At 50.0% G+C, this 15,846-nt stretch overlaps 1 protein-coding gene across 1 annotated transcript; it reads left to right on the forward strand.

Moving 5' to 3' along the window:
* The first annotated feature begins 3,401 nt into the window (after nucleotides 1–3,401).
* Nucleotides 3,402–15,789, forward strand: Pex6 (peroxisomal biogenesis factor 6). The gene is made up of 18 exons (XM_003473853.5): nucleotides 3,402–4,340; nucleotides 7,660–7,823; nucleotides 8,535–8,618; nucleotides 11,281–11,383; nucleotides 11,458–11,591; nucleotides 12,402–12,513; nucleotides 12,762–12,970; nucleotides 13,198–13,393; nucleotides 13,476–13,552; nucleotides 13,672–13,804; nucleotides 13,895–14,100; nucleotides 14,182–14,243; nucleotides 14,388–14,496; nucleotides 14,717–14,833; nucleotides 14,948–15,025; nucleotides 15,155–15,294; nucleotides 15,401–15,576; nucleotides 15,700–15,789. Exons 1-17 carry the CDS (start codon nucleotides 3,453–3,455, stop codon nucleotides 15,535–15,537), a joined length of 2,949 nt encoding a protein of 982 aa, XP_003473901.1. The 5' UTR covers nucleotides 3,402–3,452; the 3' UTR covers nucleotides 15,538–15,576; nucleotides 15,700–15,789.
* The last annotated feature ends 57 nt before the right edge of the window (nucleotides 15,790–15,846 follow it).

The raw sequence follows: 15,846 nt of genomic DNA on the forward strand, positions 1-15,846 counted from the left end.
TATTTGCCTGTCCAGACTGGAGTTGGAGAGGAGCAATGGTGGGGAAAAAATGGGGATCCCGGTTTGTTGCAACTTTAGGAAGTGAGTCCCATATTTACTGCAGGTGCCTTTCAGTTGAGGGACCAGCTAGATTAGAGCTGCTAAGAAGCGCTGAGATACAAAAGAGAGGAAAAGAAAGTGCTCTAAATGATATAACTGCATGTATATTTAAGTGTATAAGATAGAAAATGATATCACTGAGTTTTATTGGATCACTGAACAGAACTGTTTGCAGTATCATTGTTGGAATGTCCACTTTACAAGCTTTAATTTTGTGACTTGAACAATTATTTCTAAGATGACAATATGTAATCCATTAACTAGTGATTTCCTACTGTTAATTTTTTTCTGTAAATCTGTATAATTTGTACCCTTTCTCTGCTTTTTTTTCCTCCTTAAATAAAATTTAAAAAAAAAAGCGCTGAGAACAAGATGAGATGAATAAGATGAACAAGAACAAGATGAATCTAAAGAATAAGATTTAATTCCTGCGCAAGGAATTGAATTCAAGAAGTTCTCAGTCTGATGACGTATACAGATTTGTATAAGCAGATGATTCAATACACAACACAATAAATTACACAAACCTAAGAAGTAGGTTTTCAGCATTCCATATGAAAAAAGAGGACAAGGCCCATCAAGAATAACCATAGAGAAGAGAAGGTATGGCTCAGTGGCACAATGCCTGCCTCGCAAGTGCAAAGTTCTGAATTTGATTCCTGGAACCAAAAAAAAAAAAGAAAAGAATAAGCCTAGGAATCAGCACGATGGCACACACCTATAGTCCCAGCACTCAGGAGGCTGAGGCAAGAGGATCGCCAAGAGTTCAAAGCCAGCCTTAGACTACAGAATGAATTTAAGGCCAGCCTGAACTGTCTAGTGAGACCCAGTCTCTGGAAAAACGAAAAAAAAGCCTGGGGTTGGGGGTATAGCTCAGTGATAGGTACTTGCCTGGCATTACAAATTAAATCAATAAACCTGTGGTTTTGCAAAAAAAAAAAAAAAACCAATATTTAAAGACTGGTCATGGGGCTGGGGATTTGGCTCAGTGGTGTAAGTGCCTATCTGGCAAGCATGAGGTCGTGAGTTCGATCCCCAGTACTACCACCAAAAAAATAAATAAATAAAGACTGGTCAAAGGATAGAGAAGAAGGTAGGATTGGGAAATGTGTAGAATCACGAGGATTTGGTGATTCATTGGCCCGTGAGGAGATAACAGGATAAATCCCAGAAGTGGTTAAAAATGTATGAGAGAAATTGGTGACATAATGGAAAAGGAAATAAAAGAGGTTGACTAGGGAATATTAAAATGAATTGTCAACTGGCCATTGTGGTACAAGCATGTAGTCCCAGCACTCCGGAGGCTGAGGCAGAAGGACTGAAAAAGGTTTGAGGCTAGCTTAGGCTATATAGTGAGTTCAAAGCCAGCCTAGACTATTGAGATTTTGTCTTAAAATTTAAAAAATACAATTAAACAGCAACACTCTGATTCTACAATGATGTGCTAGTAGTGATCTTTGCCAAGGAAGTTTCAGAGGAGTAGAAAGCAGTTTAGTGGGTTGGAAAGTGACCAAGTAATAAGAAAGAGAAGAGAGCAAATGTAGGATCCTGGCTTGTTCATAGAAATTATATTTGGCTTTTTAAACTAATGATAGCGGCATGATAACAGAACAGGCTGGGTGCCAGCTATTATTCACTGAGGGAAAGCCTGGGAGGAAAGGGCATTTATTTGTTGGTAGTATTTGTGTCTGTGCAAGAGTGATCCAAGAAGGATACCAGATGTATATACCCCTTTACAGGGCTGTATGGCGCTCCACAGGCCTGAGGCCTGAGTTTGCCTGCTACTGTGTAAAGCAGGTATTCTCTAGCCCAACTCCATCATCTAGTCCATAGTCCCTCAGGGATGAAGGGGACAGAGCCATATGGAGTAGGATAGCCAAATGAGAACCGTCATCAGTATGAACCCAGGTCACTAGCACCTTCTTGCATGCTGTTTTAAATAGGCAAGAGCCAGGTATGGTGATGCTTCGATGCAGTCTGAGCACTTTAGAGGCTGAGACAGGAGGACTGCCACCAGCTGAAGGCCAGCCTAAACTACATAGCCAGACCCTGTTTAAAAAAAAACAAAAATCAAGAATGGAAAACTTCAGGTTTATGACCAGAGCTACTTCCAAGAACTATACCTAAGACATCTAATAGTTTTTTGTCTCTCTGGTGGTGAGATGTAGAAATACCTTATAATATGTAAATCTAATATTCACTTTTCAGGAATTTGACTTTCAGATATCAATAATATATTCTATACAAAATAGAAGATTAAAGCCACGTGTGGTGGCACACTCCTGTAATCCGAGTACTTGGGAGGCTGATGCAGGAGTATCATTGCAAGTTCGAGACAGCCTGGGTTACAAAGTGAGCTCAAGGCCAGCCTGAAGCACATAGCGAGACCGTCTCAAAAAGACAAGGGGAAAAAAAAGATTAACACGTCTTCAGCTGTATAGGAGAGAAAGCAAGCTCCAGAAAGAGACTGTCACTACCCAATCTGTTGGAGATATGGCCTGCCACCCTGTAAGTGGAGTGAAGACAGGATGGAAATCTGACAGCTCCCGTAGGAGTAGGAGACTGGCTGTGGCTCAGCACTCAAGACAGAAGCCTCAGGCAGGAACATAGCTCAACCGCAGTGCCTGCCTGGCAAGCATGAGGTCCTGAGTGTGATTCCCGGTACCAAAAAAAAAAAAAGACAAAAGTTTCAAACCTTTCTGTCTGTCTGCCCAGCCGCCTGTCTTGAGTTGGAAGGAAGAGGAAAGCCGTTTTGTGGGAGTCGGACAGACAGGACAAGAAGCACTGGGACATGAGTTTTGTATTGCATATGTCGGGACGGGTGTGGCAGCTCTAAAGCACTCCAGGGCTAGTGAATCACATGTAATAATTCAGCCAGCAGCCACTACATATCCATAAATATGTTTGAGACAGTTTTATAATCCTACCACTCCCTCTACAACTTTCCCGGCAATCCTCAAACCTTAGTACCTACGACTGCGTGAGGCAAAATGAACAAGTTCCACAAAGGAGTGGATAAATTATCACTGACAGCTCCTGGGTCTAGGCCAAGCCAGTCCGCACAGGGTCTTAGTGATCAGTCAAACTGTTCGTACACGCTGTGGGCTGTGAGGACCAAAAGAATGCTACTCCGCCGGAGCGTAAATCCGGCCAAGGGCGCATGCGTAGAGGCCACGCAACCGCAGTGATTACAGACCCTGCAGTCTAGGCACGATCCTGATTACTTGGGGCTCAGAGTACTCAACTCCCACTTCCTCCGTGCGCCACCAACGGAACCGGAAATGGCTCTCTTGCCTGGGCTTCCGGTTCTCTCGCTCCGGAAGCTGCGATCTGCTGATTGGTCTCCAGTCACCATGGCGCTCGCAGTGCTGCGAGTCCTAGAACCCTTCCCGACTGAGACACCCCTGCTCGCCGTACTGCTGCCTCCCAGGGGCCCATGGCCTGCGGCAGGGCTGGGCCTGGTACTGGCGCTGCGGCCTGCGAGCGAGGGACCAACCGGACCAGCACTGCTTGTGGCGGCCCTGGAAGGACCGGGTACAGAGGACGAGGCGCGCGGCCCGGGACCCCCACAGCTGCTAGTGAGCCGCGCGCTGCTGCAACTCTTGGCCCTAGGCTCCGGGGCTCAGGTGCGGGCGCGGCCCGTGCGGCGGCCCCCAGCGCTCGGCTGGGCGCTGCTGGGCGCCTCGCCTGGGTCGGGGCTCGGGCCTCGGGTCGGGCCGTTGTTAGTGAGACGCGGTGAGACCCTGCAGATGCCCGGGCCGCGCATCCTGGAGACGCGGCCGGCGCTACAGGGACTGCTGGGCCCGGGGACGCGACTGGCCGTGACTGAACTCCGTGGACGGACTAGACTAGGCCTGGAGCTGGGAGACAGCAGCCCGCCTCCGCCCCCACCCCCGCCCGTGGTGTCGTCCTTCGCGGCGACCGGCACTGCGCGACAGCTTCAGGGAGCGCTGGGAGGGACCGGAGATGCACTGGGCGTGAGCCGGACCTGCCTCCGCGGCCTCGGCCTTTTCCAAGGCGAGTGGGTATGGGTGGCCCGGGCCGGAGTCTTGTCAAATACTGTCCAGCCGCACTTGGCCAAGGTGCAAGTCCTGGAGCCTCGCTGGGACCTCGTCGAGAGGCTGGGACCTAGCTCCGGGAAGCCACAAGAGCAACTTGCCGACCACCTGGGTCTAGTGTCCTCCACGCTGGCCTTTAATCTCGGTTGTGACCCCCTGGAAGTAGGAGAGCTCAGAATTCAGGTAGGGATGTTGCCTCTTCCTTAGTCCATCATTTCTGCCTTAAGTGAATTGAAAGGCTGAATTGTCGAAATTAGGACCTCAACTCCTTACTGTCTTGGACTTTTAACTTACTGTTCCTTAGCCTTACCATTCCCAGTAATCAAACATATAGGCCATCATGGTGCACTCACTCTTGGGAAGGACTTTCAGCTATTCACGTGTCAGACGTGGTTTACAACTGACTTAGTTTGGAGTAATCTCCCTGGTCTGAGTAGGTGTTTATTGAATTGCTGAAGTGTACTCAGCATTGTGCTGATAGTGTAAATATTCCTCATTTAATGACCTAACTGTTTAACGACTGTTCTTACTACCTCTGCTTGGACTTATGTCCCCTCTTTTAGGTGCAGTTCTGTACAACTTGTTGTTGGTAGATCCTCAGTGTCTTTTTTTGTACAGTATACCTTGTTTGTACAGTACTGTAGTTTTTTCTGATTTTACTGTGCAGTACTGTGGTTTTATGTTGTTACACATTAAAGTACTGCATATAAGAGTTATGCAAGTAGGGGGCTGGGGATTTAGCTCAGCGGCATAAGCGCCTGCCTTGCAAGCAGGCAGTCGTGATCCCTGGTACCGATAAAAACGAAAAAGACAAAAAAAACCAAAAAGAGTTATGCAAGTAAAAGCAGTCATCAGGTGGGAGTTTCCTTTGACCCATTCTTTTGTTCTTTTGTCTGTTCATTATGTTGTACACAGTATACACTTTATCATTTAGCCATCAGTTCATTTAATGACCTAAATCACAGGAACAGAATTCAGTCATTAAATGAGGAATGATGTGTTGAGCTTTTGCTTTGACTCATCCTTGACTTCTTATTCTCCCTTCCTTTGTTAAAAATCCTATTGTCGGGCTGGGGATTTAGCTCAGTGGCATAAGCACCTGCCTTGCAAGTGTGAGGTTACGAGTTTGATCCCTAGTACAAAAAAATAAATAATAAAATAAAATTAAAAAAAAAAAAAGAAATCCTATTGTCCTTTCCTGTAAGGCCTGCATAAAAGCACCACCTTCTGCATAAAGCCTTTCCTAATCTCTCTGCCACAAATTTAACATTATTTCTTGCTCCCTAACATTTTGCCCCTTATGGTGTTCATTCTGTATTGTTATGATTAGATAATCTGCATAGTCTTCGACTGTATATTGTAAATTCTTTAAAGGATAGGGCTGTTATTATCTGTGGTGCCTGGTGTATAATTTTAGTATTTTGTTAAATATATCCAAGAGGTCTTTAAAGTTGTGACTTCTACCTCTATTTCAAGAAGATATTTGCCATGTTTAATGTTTTTAATTTTTTTTTTTTTTTAAGACAGAGTCTCGCTTTACAATTCAGCATCACCTTTATCTCACTGTGTAACCCAGGATGGCCTCGAATTTGCAACAATTCTCCTGCCTCAGCCTCCCAAGTGCTGGGATTATAGGTATGCGCCACCATGCCCAGCAGTAGTTGTAATGTTTAAGCATGTAGATGTACAATCTAGGCTGTTGGTATCCACTAGCCATTTGATGGCCCTTTAAGTTGAAACATCTCACATGTTGCACACATGCTGAGGCATGAGACTTGCCAGTTCAGCTTAGCCTGGACAATTTAACAACTTAGTGAGACCCTGTCTCAAAATAAAAAACAATTGAGGGTGCAACTTAGTGTAAAGACCCTGGGATCAACCTCTGCACTGCCAAAAAAAACTATATAAAGCTAAAAAAAGACACACAGGCATTTCTAGTTTAATGACCCAGTTCCGTTCCTATAAATAGGCCATTAAGTGAATTGGTCACTAAATAAGGAATTGTATGTAGTATGTACATTACAATATTCAGAACAAAAAATGCTCAAAATAAACTCCAACTTGATGACTTTTTTTATTTGTGTAACTCATATGTGAAGTACTATAACATGTAACAAAATAAAACTACAGTACTATACGTACAATCAGCAAAAAGTACTATAAAAATAAAGTGTATTATACAAAAAAGATATCGATACATAAACAGGTTGCACAGAACTGTACAAAAAAGAATCATAAATCTGAACAGTCATTAAATAGGTTGTTAAGTGAAAAATATCTGTACATATAAATGGAAGTATCTCCAGTAACTCAGGATAGAGTTACTCTAGTACTCAGGATAGAGTTTATTTAATTTGAACCAGCCATTTCAGCATAAGATCATGTTTGTTTTTTTTTTTAATTGGTACCAGGGATCAAACTCATAACTGCGCACTTGCAAGGCAGGTGTTTATGCCACTGAGCTAAATTCCAGCCCCGATCATGTCTTTTTCTTGTAGCCTCAGTTCATACTATCCAATAATGTCCATTTAATAGCCCATTAGATGCCAAGTGACACTCAAAGGCCTTGTGAAAATGTCTTTACCCTCTCACTGGCTGTAAGTCAAGTTAAAGGTATCCCAGAAAGGGTACTATTATTGAAGAGATTTTTGGAGCTAAAGTCAAGAAAAGAGGTCCCATTGCTTCCTGGTACCCAATAAAGCAGACAGGGCCAGGCCACATAAGGCCATGGAGAACCAGTGATACAGCCCCACAAGACTGTAAACTGAATGAATGCTTAGTGATAATTTCAAGCCTCAACTGTGCAGTGCTTAGCAGACTGCATAGGTGAAAGCAGAACCTGTGTAGAGGAGGGCACAGTGCAGGGCTAACTCCTTGGCATGTACTGGATGCTACAAGTGCTTGTGGGAGTTGGCAAGTAAAAAGCACTAACTATATTGTTTCAGGCTTCCTGTATATGTGTACTTGTGAAGATAGGCATTGATTGTTACTAAGCAGAGACGTAAATATTCTCATTTCATTATTAAATTTAGGCTTATTATGTTATTTTGAAAAAAAAATTTAAGGTGGGCATGGTGGTGCACTTCTGTAATGCCAGCAATTGGGAGGCTGAGGCAGGAGAATCATTTGCAAGCTGGAAACCAGCCTGGGCTACAAAGTAAGCCCAAGGCTAACCTGAACTGCATAATGACACTGTCTCAAAAAAAAAAAAAAACCAAACCCAAATTATTAAAATATTAAAGAATTGGTGTTATTTACACATGTTAACTATATGACATAGTCTATGGTTGTCCCAAGATAATTCCTCTTCACTCAGTGCTGCCCATGCCGGCCAGAAGGTTGACCACCCATGTGTTGGAGGGAGAGGTATTTGACTCTGCTATCTCCGGCCCTACTTTATGGTAACGGGAAGGGTAGAGACTGGAAGAGATGCTAGCTGCCTAAAGAGAAGGTCAGCCTGAGTCTTCAGAAGGTTCTAAAGTGGTGACTGTTTCTCTGATAGAGGTACACAGAAGGCTCCGTCGGCCCTGAAGACAAAGGAAGCTGCTCATTGCTGCCCAGGCCTCCATTTGCCAGAGAGTTACACATCGAAATTGTGTCCTCTCCTCACTACAGCACTAGTGGAAATTATGACCAGATTCTTTATCGGCACTTTCAGACACCCAGGTTTGCTGCCACTCTTTAGGGAAGATGGCATCTCAGCATCCTCACTCTCCTATCTCTTGGCCCAGATCTCAGAGGCCCAGGGCCTCTGATTAAAAGAAGTTACATAGGTGGTATTTCATGCAGGAGCCTCTCGGTGTGTCAGGCAGACCACAGAGATATCTGAACTATTGAGGTGAATTTGGACCTTTCAAACTGAGAAATAATATTTAACCAAAGAGGACTCCAGCAGGGCACAGTGGCACACTCCTGCAGTCCCAGTGCTTAGGAGGCTGAGGCAGGTGGATTTTGAGTTCAAGGCTAGCCTGACCAACTTAGACCTTGTCGCAAAATTAAAAAGTGCTGAGTATATAGAATAGAACCTCAGTACCACAAAGGGGTAGGGCAAAAAAAGAAAACAAGAAAAATAGAGCATGTAGGAGAAGGAGAGAAAGGGAAGGAGGGGGAGAAGGGAGAGAGAGTGAGAGCAAGCATGAGAGCTGAGTGTATGCGCTCCAGAAGACCCAGGAGTCTTCTGTGTCTCAGTGGTCTCTGCCCCGTCTAGTCCACACCCTTCCCCAGCTCATTCTGGGTCTCCCTGGCACCTTAACTACTGTTGGGATTCTGGGTATGCAATAGACAGACCCCTAAAGAGGAATTTGCAGCTAGGGTGGGCAAGGGGAGGAGTCAGGCACTGCTTCACAGGAGCTGACCCAGCCCTTGGCTGTGTTGCAGGGTGGTCCAGGAAGGTGATGTTCTGTGTGTGCCGACAGTGGGGCAAGTAGAGACTCTGGAAGGAAGTCTGGAGAGATTGCCCAGGTATGCAGCTGCCTCCTGTCCCATCCCTGGGATCTGTACCCTGGGTGTAGTTCTACAGTGTCCCCTTCCCAAATTGTATGAAGTAATTTTGTGCTTAAGAGCATTTTGCAGTTGCTGTATTTTTTTTTTTTTTAATTTTTATTTTTTTGAGTGGGTAGGGAGAATTCTTCAGGTTCCTGCAAGAGCACCTACCTGGCAAGTATATGGTCATGAGATCAATGCGTGGTACCAAAACATACATACATAAATAAATCCTTAGGTTTCCAAACAAGTGCATAAGTGAATAAAGGTTAAGAACCACTGACTGAACCAGGTGTGGTGACACAGACCTATAATCCCAGCACGCAGGCAGCTGAGGCAGGTGGATCACCAGGTGTTTGAGGCCAGCCTAAACTACATAGTAAGACTTCTGTCTCAAAAAACCAAGCGGTCTGGGGATGTAGCTCAGTGGCGTAAGTGCCTGCCTGGGTGGCAGGTGCAAGGTCATGAGTTTGATCCCTGGTACAAAAAAACAAAATAAAAAGCCCACTGCCTAGGGCTGTAGCTTAGTGTGAAAGGCTTTTTTGAGTTCCACCACCAGCACTGAAAAAAAAAAAGTGCATTGCCTGCTGGTTCTGGGAAGTGCTTATCCTCAGATAGGTGGTTTTGGGTAAAATGAAACAAAGATTAATTTAAAGGGGCCAGGAATGCAACTCAATAGCAGAGAACTTAACCTAGCATGTTGGAGGCCCGAGGTTCCAGTCCCAGTACCACCAAAAAAAATGAAAAAAACAGGCTAGTTTCATGTTCCCAACCAAGATGAGATTCTGTCCTTTCCATTCTCAATCACAGTATTGTTTGAGTATCTCAGACATTAGGAGATACAGACATAGGCATGGTGGTACATATGTGTAATCCTAGCTACTTGGGGGTGGGGCTGGGACCGAAGGATAGCAAGTTCAAGGTCAGCCTGGGGAATTAGTGAGACCCTGTTTCAAAATAAACTGGGCCTGCTAGGTCTGGTATATGCCTGCAATCCCATTACAGAAGAAGCTGAAATAGAAGAATTGCTGCAAATTCAAGGCCAATCTGGAATACATACTTCAGCACCAACCTAAACTGTATAACAAAAGCCTGTCTCAAAACAAACAACCAAAAAGTAGCCCTGATGGCACATGGCTGTAATCCCAGCGCTCTGGGAGACAGAGGCAAGAGAACTGCAAATTCATGTTCAGCCTGGGCTGTTAGTGACTTAGTAAACCCATGTCTTAAAAAAAAAAAACTGAGGAGTATTTCAGTGTGAAAGTTCTGGGCTCAAACCCCAGGACCTAGCATATGTGAGACAATTAGTTCAGTCCCCAGTATTGCAAAAAAATACACAGACTGCATTTTCCCCTCTAGCCAGTGTGGTATGAGCTCCTCAGTCCTCTCTCTGAAAATGGGGGACCGGAAGGAAGGTTGCCACCAGCACTTCAGAGAATGAAAAGTGGAGCTTATATAATTGAATCAAGAGCCTGGATCAAAGATCTGTCTGTTCTGTTCCTTCTTTTTCTGACTAGATGGCCTGGCTGCAGAAGTGCAGCACAGCACAGCTCGTTTCCAGACTGCTCAGGGCCGCCCTCACTGAGCCCAGCAGCCTGAACTCTGAAGCCAGGCCACCCAGGAGCCGGCCGCTCCACTCCAGATATGTTCCTGGTGGTCTGCCGACCCTCCCCAACCCCGACAGCATTACCTCTCTGGTCCCCTGTGCAGGGCTTCTGTTGTACACAGGAGCCTGGGTTTGAGATGCTCGGCTCCAGCCCCACCTGTGATTTACATAACTAGAATAAGATACGGTTTCCTGGGCTGGGAATGTGGCCTGGTAGAAGATGTATTAGCATGCTTGAAGCCCTGGGTTCAGGCCCCAGCAGTTTTCTTTGTGTTCTAGTTTATACCACAGTTACTGCCAGCTGTAACACAAAAAAAACATGTTGTATACTCTCTTCTACCTCGGGGCACTCCCACCCCACTTTGCTGTCAAGGAGCAGCTTTGCAGCTGTAGGATTGTGTGAGCAAAGAGTTCACACCCTGAGTGGACCTTAAAGAGATCCAGCTTAAGCCAAGGGTGGTGGCACATGCCTGTAACCCCAGCACTCTGGGAAGTCAAGGCAGGAAGATTGCAAGTTCAAGCCCAGCCTGGGCAACTTAGTAACACTGTGAGATCTCTGGGCCAGAGGGAATGACTAGGAGGAGAAAGAGACTTGGGACCCACACACCGCTTGGTGTGGCAGCGCCTTCTCCTGCTGCAGTGAGTGGCGAGGCCTTGTGCCTGAGCATAGACATCCCAGGCTTCCTGACATTGGCATGGGCAAACATCGAAGGGTTGCTCCTACTCTGAAAATATGTGTACTACAAGCCCAGTGTGGCACACACCTGTAATCCCAGGCCTCTGGGAGGCAGAGGGAGGAGGATTATAAAATTAAGTCCAGCCTGAGCAACTTGGTGAGACGCTGTCTCAAAAAAGAACTGGGGATATAGCTCAGTGTGCCCTGGCTTCAATCCCCAGTACCACCAAAAAAGGAAAAACAAACATGATTCCAACGTGGAATCATCTGCTGTCCTGTTCCACACACCCTGCTCCATATCCTTGGGTAAAGGGTGTGGGGGATCGGGATCTGGGCTTCATTGAGCCTCTTTCCTGCAGGTGGCATGAGGTATTTTTTAAAGTGAAGAAAACCATCGGGGATGCTCCAGGTGGACCGCCCAGCGCTTACTTAGCCGACACCATGCATACCTCCTTGTACATGGTAAGGCTTGGTAGGAGCCAACCAGGTAACGGTGCAGACAGAGTCAGACCTAACACTGCCCCGCCCTCTTGTAGGTAGGCTCTACCCTGAGCCGAGTGCCCGCATGCCCTTCTGGAGGGCCTGGTCTCTGGAGCAGCTTATCCCCCCCTGGCCTGGAGCCTTTGGTGACTGCACTCTGTGCTGCTCTGAAGCCTCGTCTGCAGCCAGGGTAAGTGAGGTCATGCCACAGGCTTTGTCCTGCTCAGGCATGAGACAGCCAGAAGGGGGTTCTTAATGCTCTGCCCAGATTTGGGTCTCCCAGGTACAGGGACATAGGCTCCTGGCCTGCTCTGTTCTGTAATAGACTGCCAGGTCCCTCCTGGTCAGTATGGGGGAAGGTCCTTCACCTAGGCAGCAGTCTTTGGGACCGCCATGCCCTTGGGCACACATTGGCCAGCCTGGCCCTGAGGTCATAGCATCCGGCAATAAAGACCCAAGTATTGATCCAAACCCGTCTGTGCCACTCAACACTGTTGAGATGAGCCCTCCTTGCTGGGGATTTAGCTCAGCGGCATAAGCACCTGCCTTGCAAGCAGGCGGGTATGAGTTCGATCCCTGGTAGCGATGAAAGAAAGAAAAGAAAGGAAGGAAGGAAGGAAGGAGGGAAGGAGGGAAGGAGGGAGGGAGGAGGGAGGGAAGGAAGGAAGGAAGGAGGGAAGGAAGGAAGGAAGGAAGGAGGGAGGGAGGAGGGAGGGAAGGAAGGGAGGAGGGAGGGAGGGAAGGAAGGGAGGAGGGAGGGAAGGAAGGAAGGAGGGAGGGAAGGAAGGAAGGAAGAAGGGAAGGAGGGAGGGAAGGAAGGAAGGAAGGACGGACGGACGGACGGGCCCTCCTAAAGGCACAGCTGGCCGCAGGGCACTGGTCTGGCTGAGGGGTATGCCCCATACCCTTGCCAGAGCTTCAGAGGTCTCACTGTATGGAGAAAGATAGGGCCAAGAGTCCCTGTGACAGGGACTCTAGAATGGGTCTGTTCTGTTTACAGCGGTGTTCTGCTGACAGGCACAAGCTGTGTCCTTCTGCGGGGCCCCCCAGGCAGTGGGAAGACCACTGTGGTGGCCGCTGCCTGCAGGCGCCTTGGGCTGCACTTGCTGAAGGTGAGGGTCCCTGGCTGGCCCCCGGTTCGGACTCCTCCTCTCCCCTTTCCAGGCGTGTTCCCACAGAGTGGAGATGCACAGTCCTTTCAAGGAGGTGGGCAGGAAGCGGGGAGGGCAAGTAGAGGTGGGTCCTGATCACCACTCTGGTTTCACGCAACCACGTCTTCCAAAGACAGCTGTGTATCCCAATTCCTCTGCCCTTGTCCCCGTCATGCCGGTCACACAGACCCTTGGTACCCTCCCCCCAGGTATCCTGCTCCAGCCTCTGTGCAGACAGCAGTGCGGCCGCAGAGGCAAAGCTGCAGGCTGCCTTCTCCCGGGCCCGCCGCTGCCGGCCTGCCGTCCTGCTGCTCACAGCTCTGGACCTGCTGGGCCGTGACCGCGACGGGCTGGGTGAAGACCCCCGCGTGGTAGCCACACTGTGCCACCTCCTCCTCAATGAGGACCCCACCAACAGGTGCTCCCCCAGCGCTGAACCCAGCCTTCCTCGTGTTTGCCACACCCCAGCGCTTCTCAGAAACCCCACTCGGGTGTTGAGGAGGATGTGGCTGCGCATTTCTTGGTGGTGCTGGGTTGACGCAAACGTGCAATGTGTGCCCTCTGTGTGCTCCCATGGTGGGGGGCGCAGGCTCCCCCATCCCTGCCACCCCACTCCCCTTACCCGCAGTCCCATGCCGCCTCCAGCTGCCTTCCACTGATGGTTGTGGCCACCACAAGCCGGGCCCAAGACCTGCCCGCCGATGTGCAGACAGCATTTCCTCATGAGCTGGAGATGCCCGTGCTATCCGAGGGCCAGCGGCTCAGCATCCTGCGGGCCCTCACTGCCCACCTGCCCCTGGGTCAGGAGGTGAACCTGTCACAGCTGGCCCGGCGGTGTGCGGTGAGTACCCCACAGGGACCAGGGCAGATGCCAAGAGCTGCTGCTCTCCATGCCTGCTCAGGTTCCTTCTGTGGCTCCCTAGGGGTTTGTGGCAGGGGACCTGTGTGCCCTTCTGACCCACAGCAGCCGGGCAGCCTGCGCCAGGATCAAGAGCTTAGGGTAAGAGAGGGTGAGAGTGGGCACTGGACAGGGAAGGTGGCTGGGGAGGAAGGGAAGGGAACAGTACCGCTCAGGGAGTGGCCTTTCAGGAGAACCTCAGCTAGCCCGTTTCTCTGCAGTTCAGGGGGCAGCCTGAGTGAGGAGGACGAGGTGGAGCTGTGTGCTGCCGGCTTCCCCGTCCTGGCCGAGGACTTCGGGCAGGCGCTGGAACAGCTGCAGACAGCTCACTCCCGGGCTGTGGGGGCGCCCAAGGTGGACCCTCCCCACCCCATGCTTGGAGCCTTGGAGGAGGGGCACATCTCCCCCACATGCACACCCCAACCTTATGCTCCTTTCCCCCAGATTCCCTCAGTGTCCTGGCACGACGTGGGTGGGCTACAAGAGGTGAAGAGGGAGATCCTGGAGACCATCCAGCTCCCCCTGGAGCACCCAGAGCTGTTGGCCCTGGGCCTGCGACGCTCTGGCCTTCTGCTTCATGGTCCCCCAGGCACCGGAAAGACCCTGTTGGCCAAGGCAGTGGCCACAGAGTGCAGCCTGACCTTCCTTAGGTGTGTAAGTTGGTGAGGGAGTTGGGAGATGATCGACTGCCCGCAAGGCAGCTGTGCCCAGCTGACCACTCACTCACACAGTGTGAAGGGGCCGGAGCTCATCAGCATGTATGTGGGCCAGAGCGAGGAGAATGTGCGGGAAGGTGAGCAGTTGAGACAGCCTCCCGCCCTCCCTGGCCCCACCCCCAGGCACGGCATCCCCTCCACGGTCAGGCCACTGCCCAGCTGAGTGTGAGCCCTAGAGGGCCACACCCTGGCTTTCTGCCCTCCCTGAGCCCCTTGCTCAGTGTTTTCCAGGGCCAGGGCTGCTTCCCCGTGCATCATCTTCTTTGACGAGCTGGACTCCTTGGCTCCAAGCCGGGGACGAAGTGGAGACTCTGGAGGTGTGATGGACAGGTGGGCCCACGAGGAAGATGGGAGATACCTGTGGCAGTCTGCAGACCACAGCCCAGGAAAGGAAAGCCCTGGCCTTTGGCTTCTGGATAAAACCATAGAAGCCGAAAGCAGCCTTGGAGGAGTTGGACCTGTAGTAGCAGAATAGGGTGGTCGTGCCTCGTGGGTAGGAGTGGAGCCTGAGGACAGACCAGGGACTTAAACCTCACTCCCTCCCCTGCAGGGTGGTATCTCAGCTCCTGGCCGAGCTGGACGGGCTTCATAGCACTCAGGATGTGTTTGTGATCGGAGCCACCAACAGACCAGACCTTCTGGACCCTGCCCTTCTGCGGCCTGGCAGGTGGGCATGAGGACTGCGCATCTCCACCTGCCCTACTGAGGCCCTCCCCCATTAAGTACCTTTGTCAGCCCTTGTGACTGGTCCCCTGATGCTTTCACTGCCTGTCTCCCTAAGATTTGACAAGCTGGTGTTTGTTGGGGCGAGTGAGGACCGAGCCTCCCAGCTGCGTGTTCTGAGCGCCATTACCCACAAGTACGCCCTGGACCTGGGGTGACTGGGGGACACGTCCTGTGTGTAGGACAGCTGCTTAGTGCTGGGCTGTGTGGGAGGGAGGGAGGGTGGAGACACCAGTGGGAACAAGTGTCTTCTACCCACAAACAGGTTCAAGCTTGAGCCCTCGGTGAGCCTGGTGAACGTGCTAGACCACTGCCCGCCCCAGCTGACAGGAGCAGACCTCTACTCTCTCTGCTCTGATGCCATGACCTCTGCCCTCAAACGCAGGGTTCATGACCTGGAGGAAGGTGAGCCACTCGCAGCCCCAGAGCTCAGCCAGGAAGCCAGTGCGGACACCTGAGGTCTCAGCAGGAAGGTCCCTTTCCCAGCCTTACTCCCTCTCGTCCCCTGTAGGGTTGGAGCCGGAGAGCTCTACCCTGTTGCTCACCATGGAGGACCTGCTACAGGCCGCTTCCCGGCTCCAGCCCTCTGTCAGCGAGCAGGAGCTGCTCCGGTACAAGCGCATCCAGTGCAAGTTCGCTGCCTGCTAGGAGCCATCAGATGCTGGGACCTACCCACTGTGGCCAGAGGTACCTACGGGGCTCCTGAGAGGCCCGTGGGGAAAGGGCTCTGGGATCTGCCTCCCCCTGGGTGCAGAGGTGTCAGAGCCCCAGCACACGTTCAAAGCTATCTCCTGCTTTTTTCCACGCCAGCGGGACACTGCCAGCTGCTCAGGAAGCCTAGTCCCAGGAAAGCCCCGAGGCCTGTTTTGCAGCGGAAAATAAAGTGTGTACTGCCCCCTGCTGGTGATGTGGGAGCTGCATGGGAAGAGCGCAGTGGTCCTGACAGAAACACAGGCA

Source organism: Cavia porcellus, unplaced genomic scaffold (genome assembly GCF_034190915.1).
Source record: "Cavia porcellus strain 051 isolate PalLab524CR breed Dunkin Hartley unplaced genomic scaffold, mCavPor4.1 scaffold_28, whole genome shotgun sequence".
Taxonomy (NCBI): Eukaryota; Metazoa; Chordata; class Mammalia; order Rodentia; family Caviidae; genus Cavia; species Cavia porcellus.

Excerpts from the sequence above, each read along its gene's own strand:
- Pex6 (XM_003473853.5), top strand. The coding sequence starts at position 3,453 with ATGGCGCTCGCAGTGCTGCGAGTCCTAGAACCCTTCCCGACTGAGACA. Across the intron at positions 12,514-12,761 it reads TTGGGCTGCACTTGCTGAAG|GTATCCTGCTCCAGCCTCTG; the intron begins GTGAGGGTCCCT and ends CCCTCCCCCCAG. Across the intron at positions 13,805-13,894 it reads GGGCTGTGGGGGCGCCCAAG|ATTCCCTCAGTGTCCTGGCA; the intron begins GTGGACCCTCCC and ends CCTTTCCCCCAG.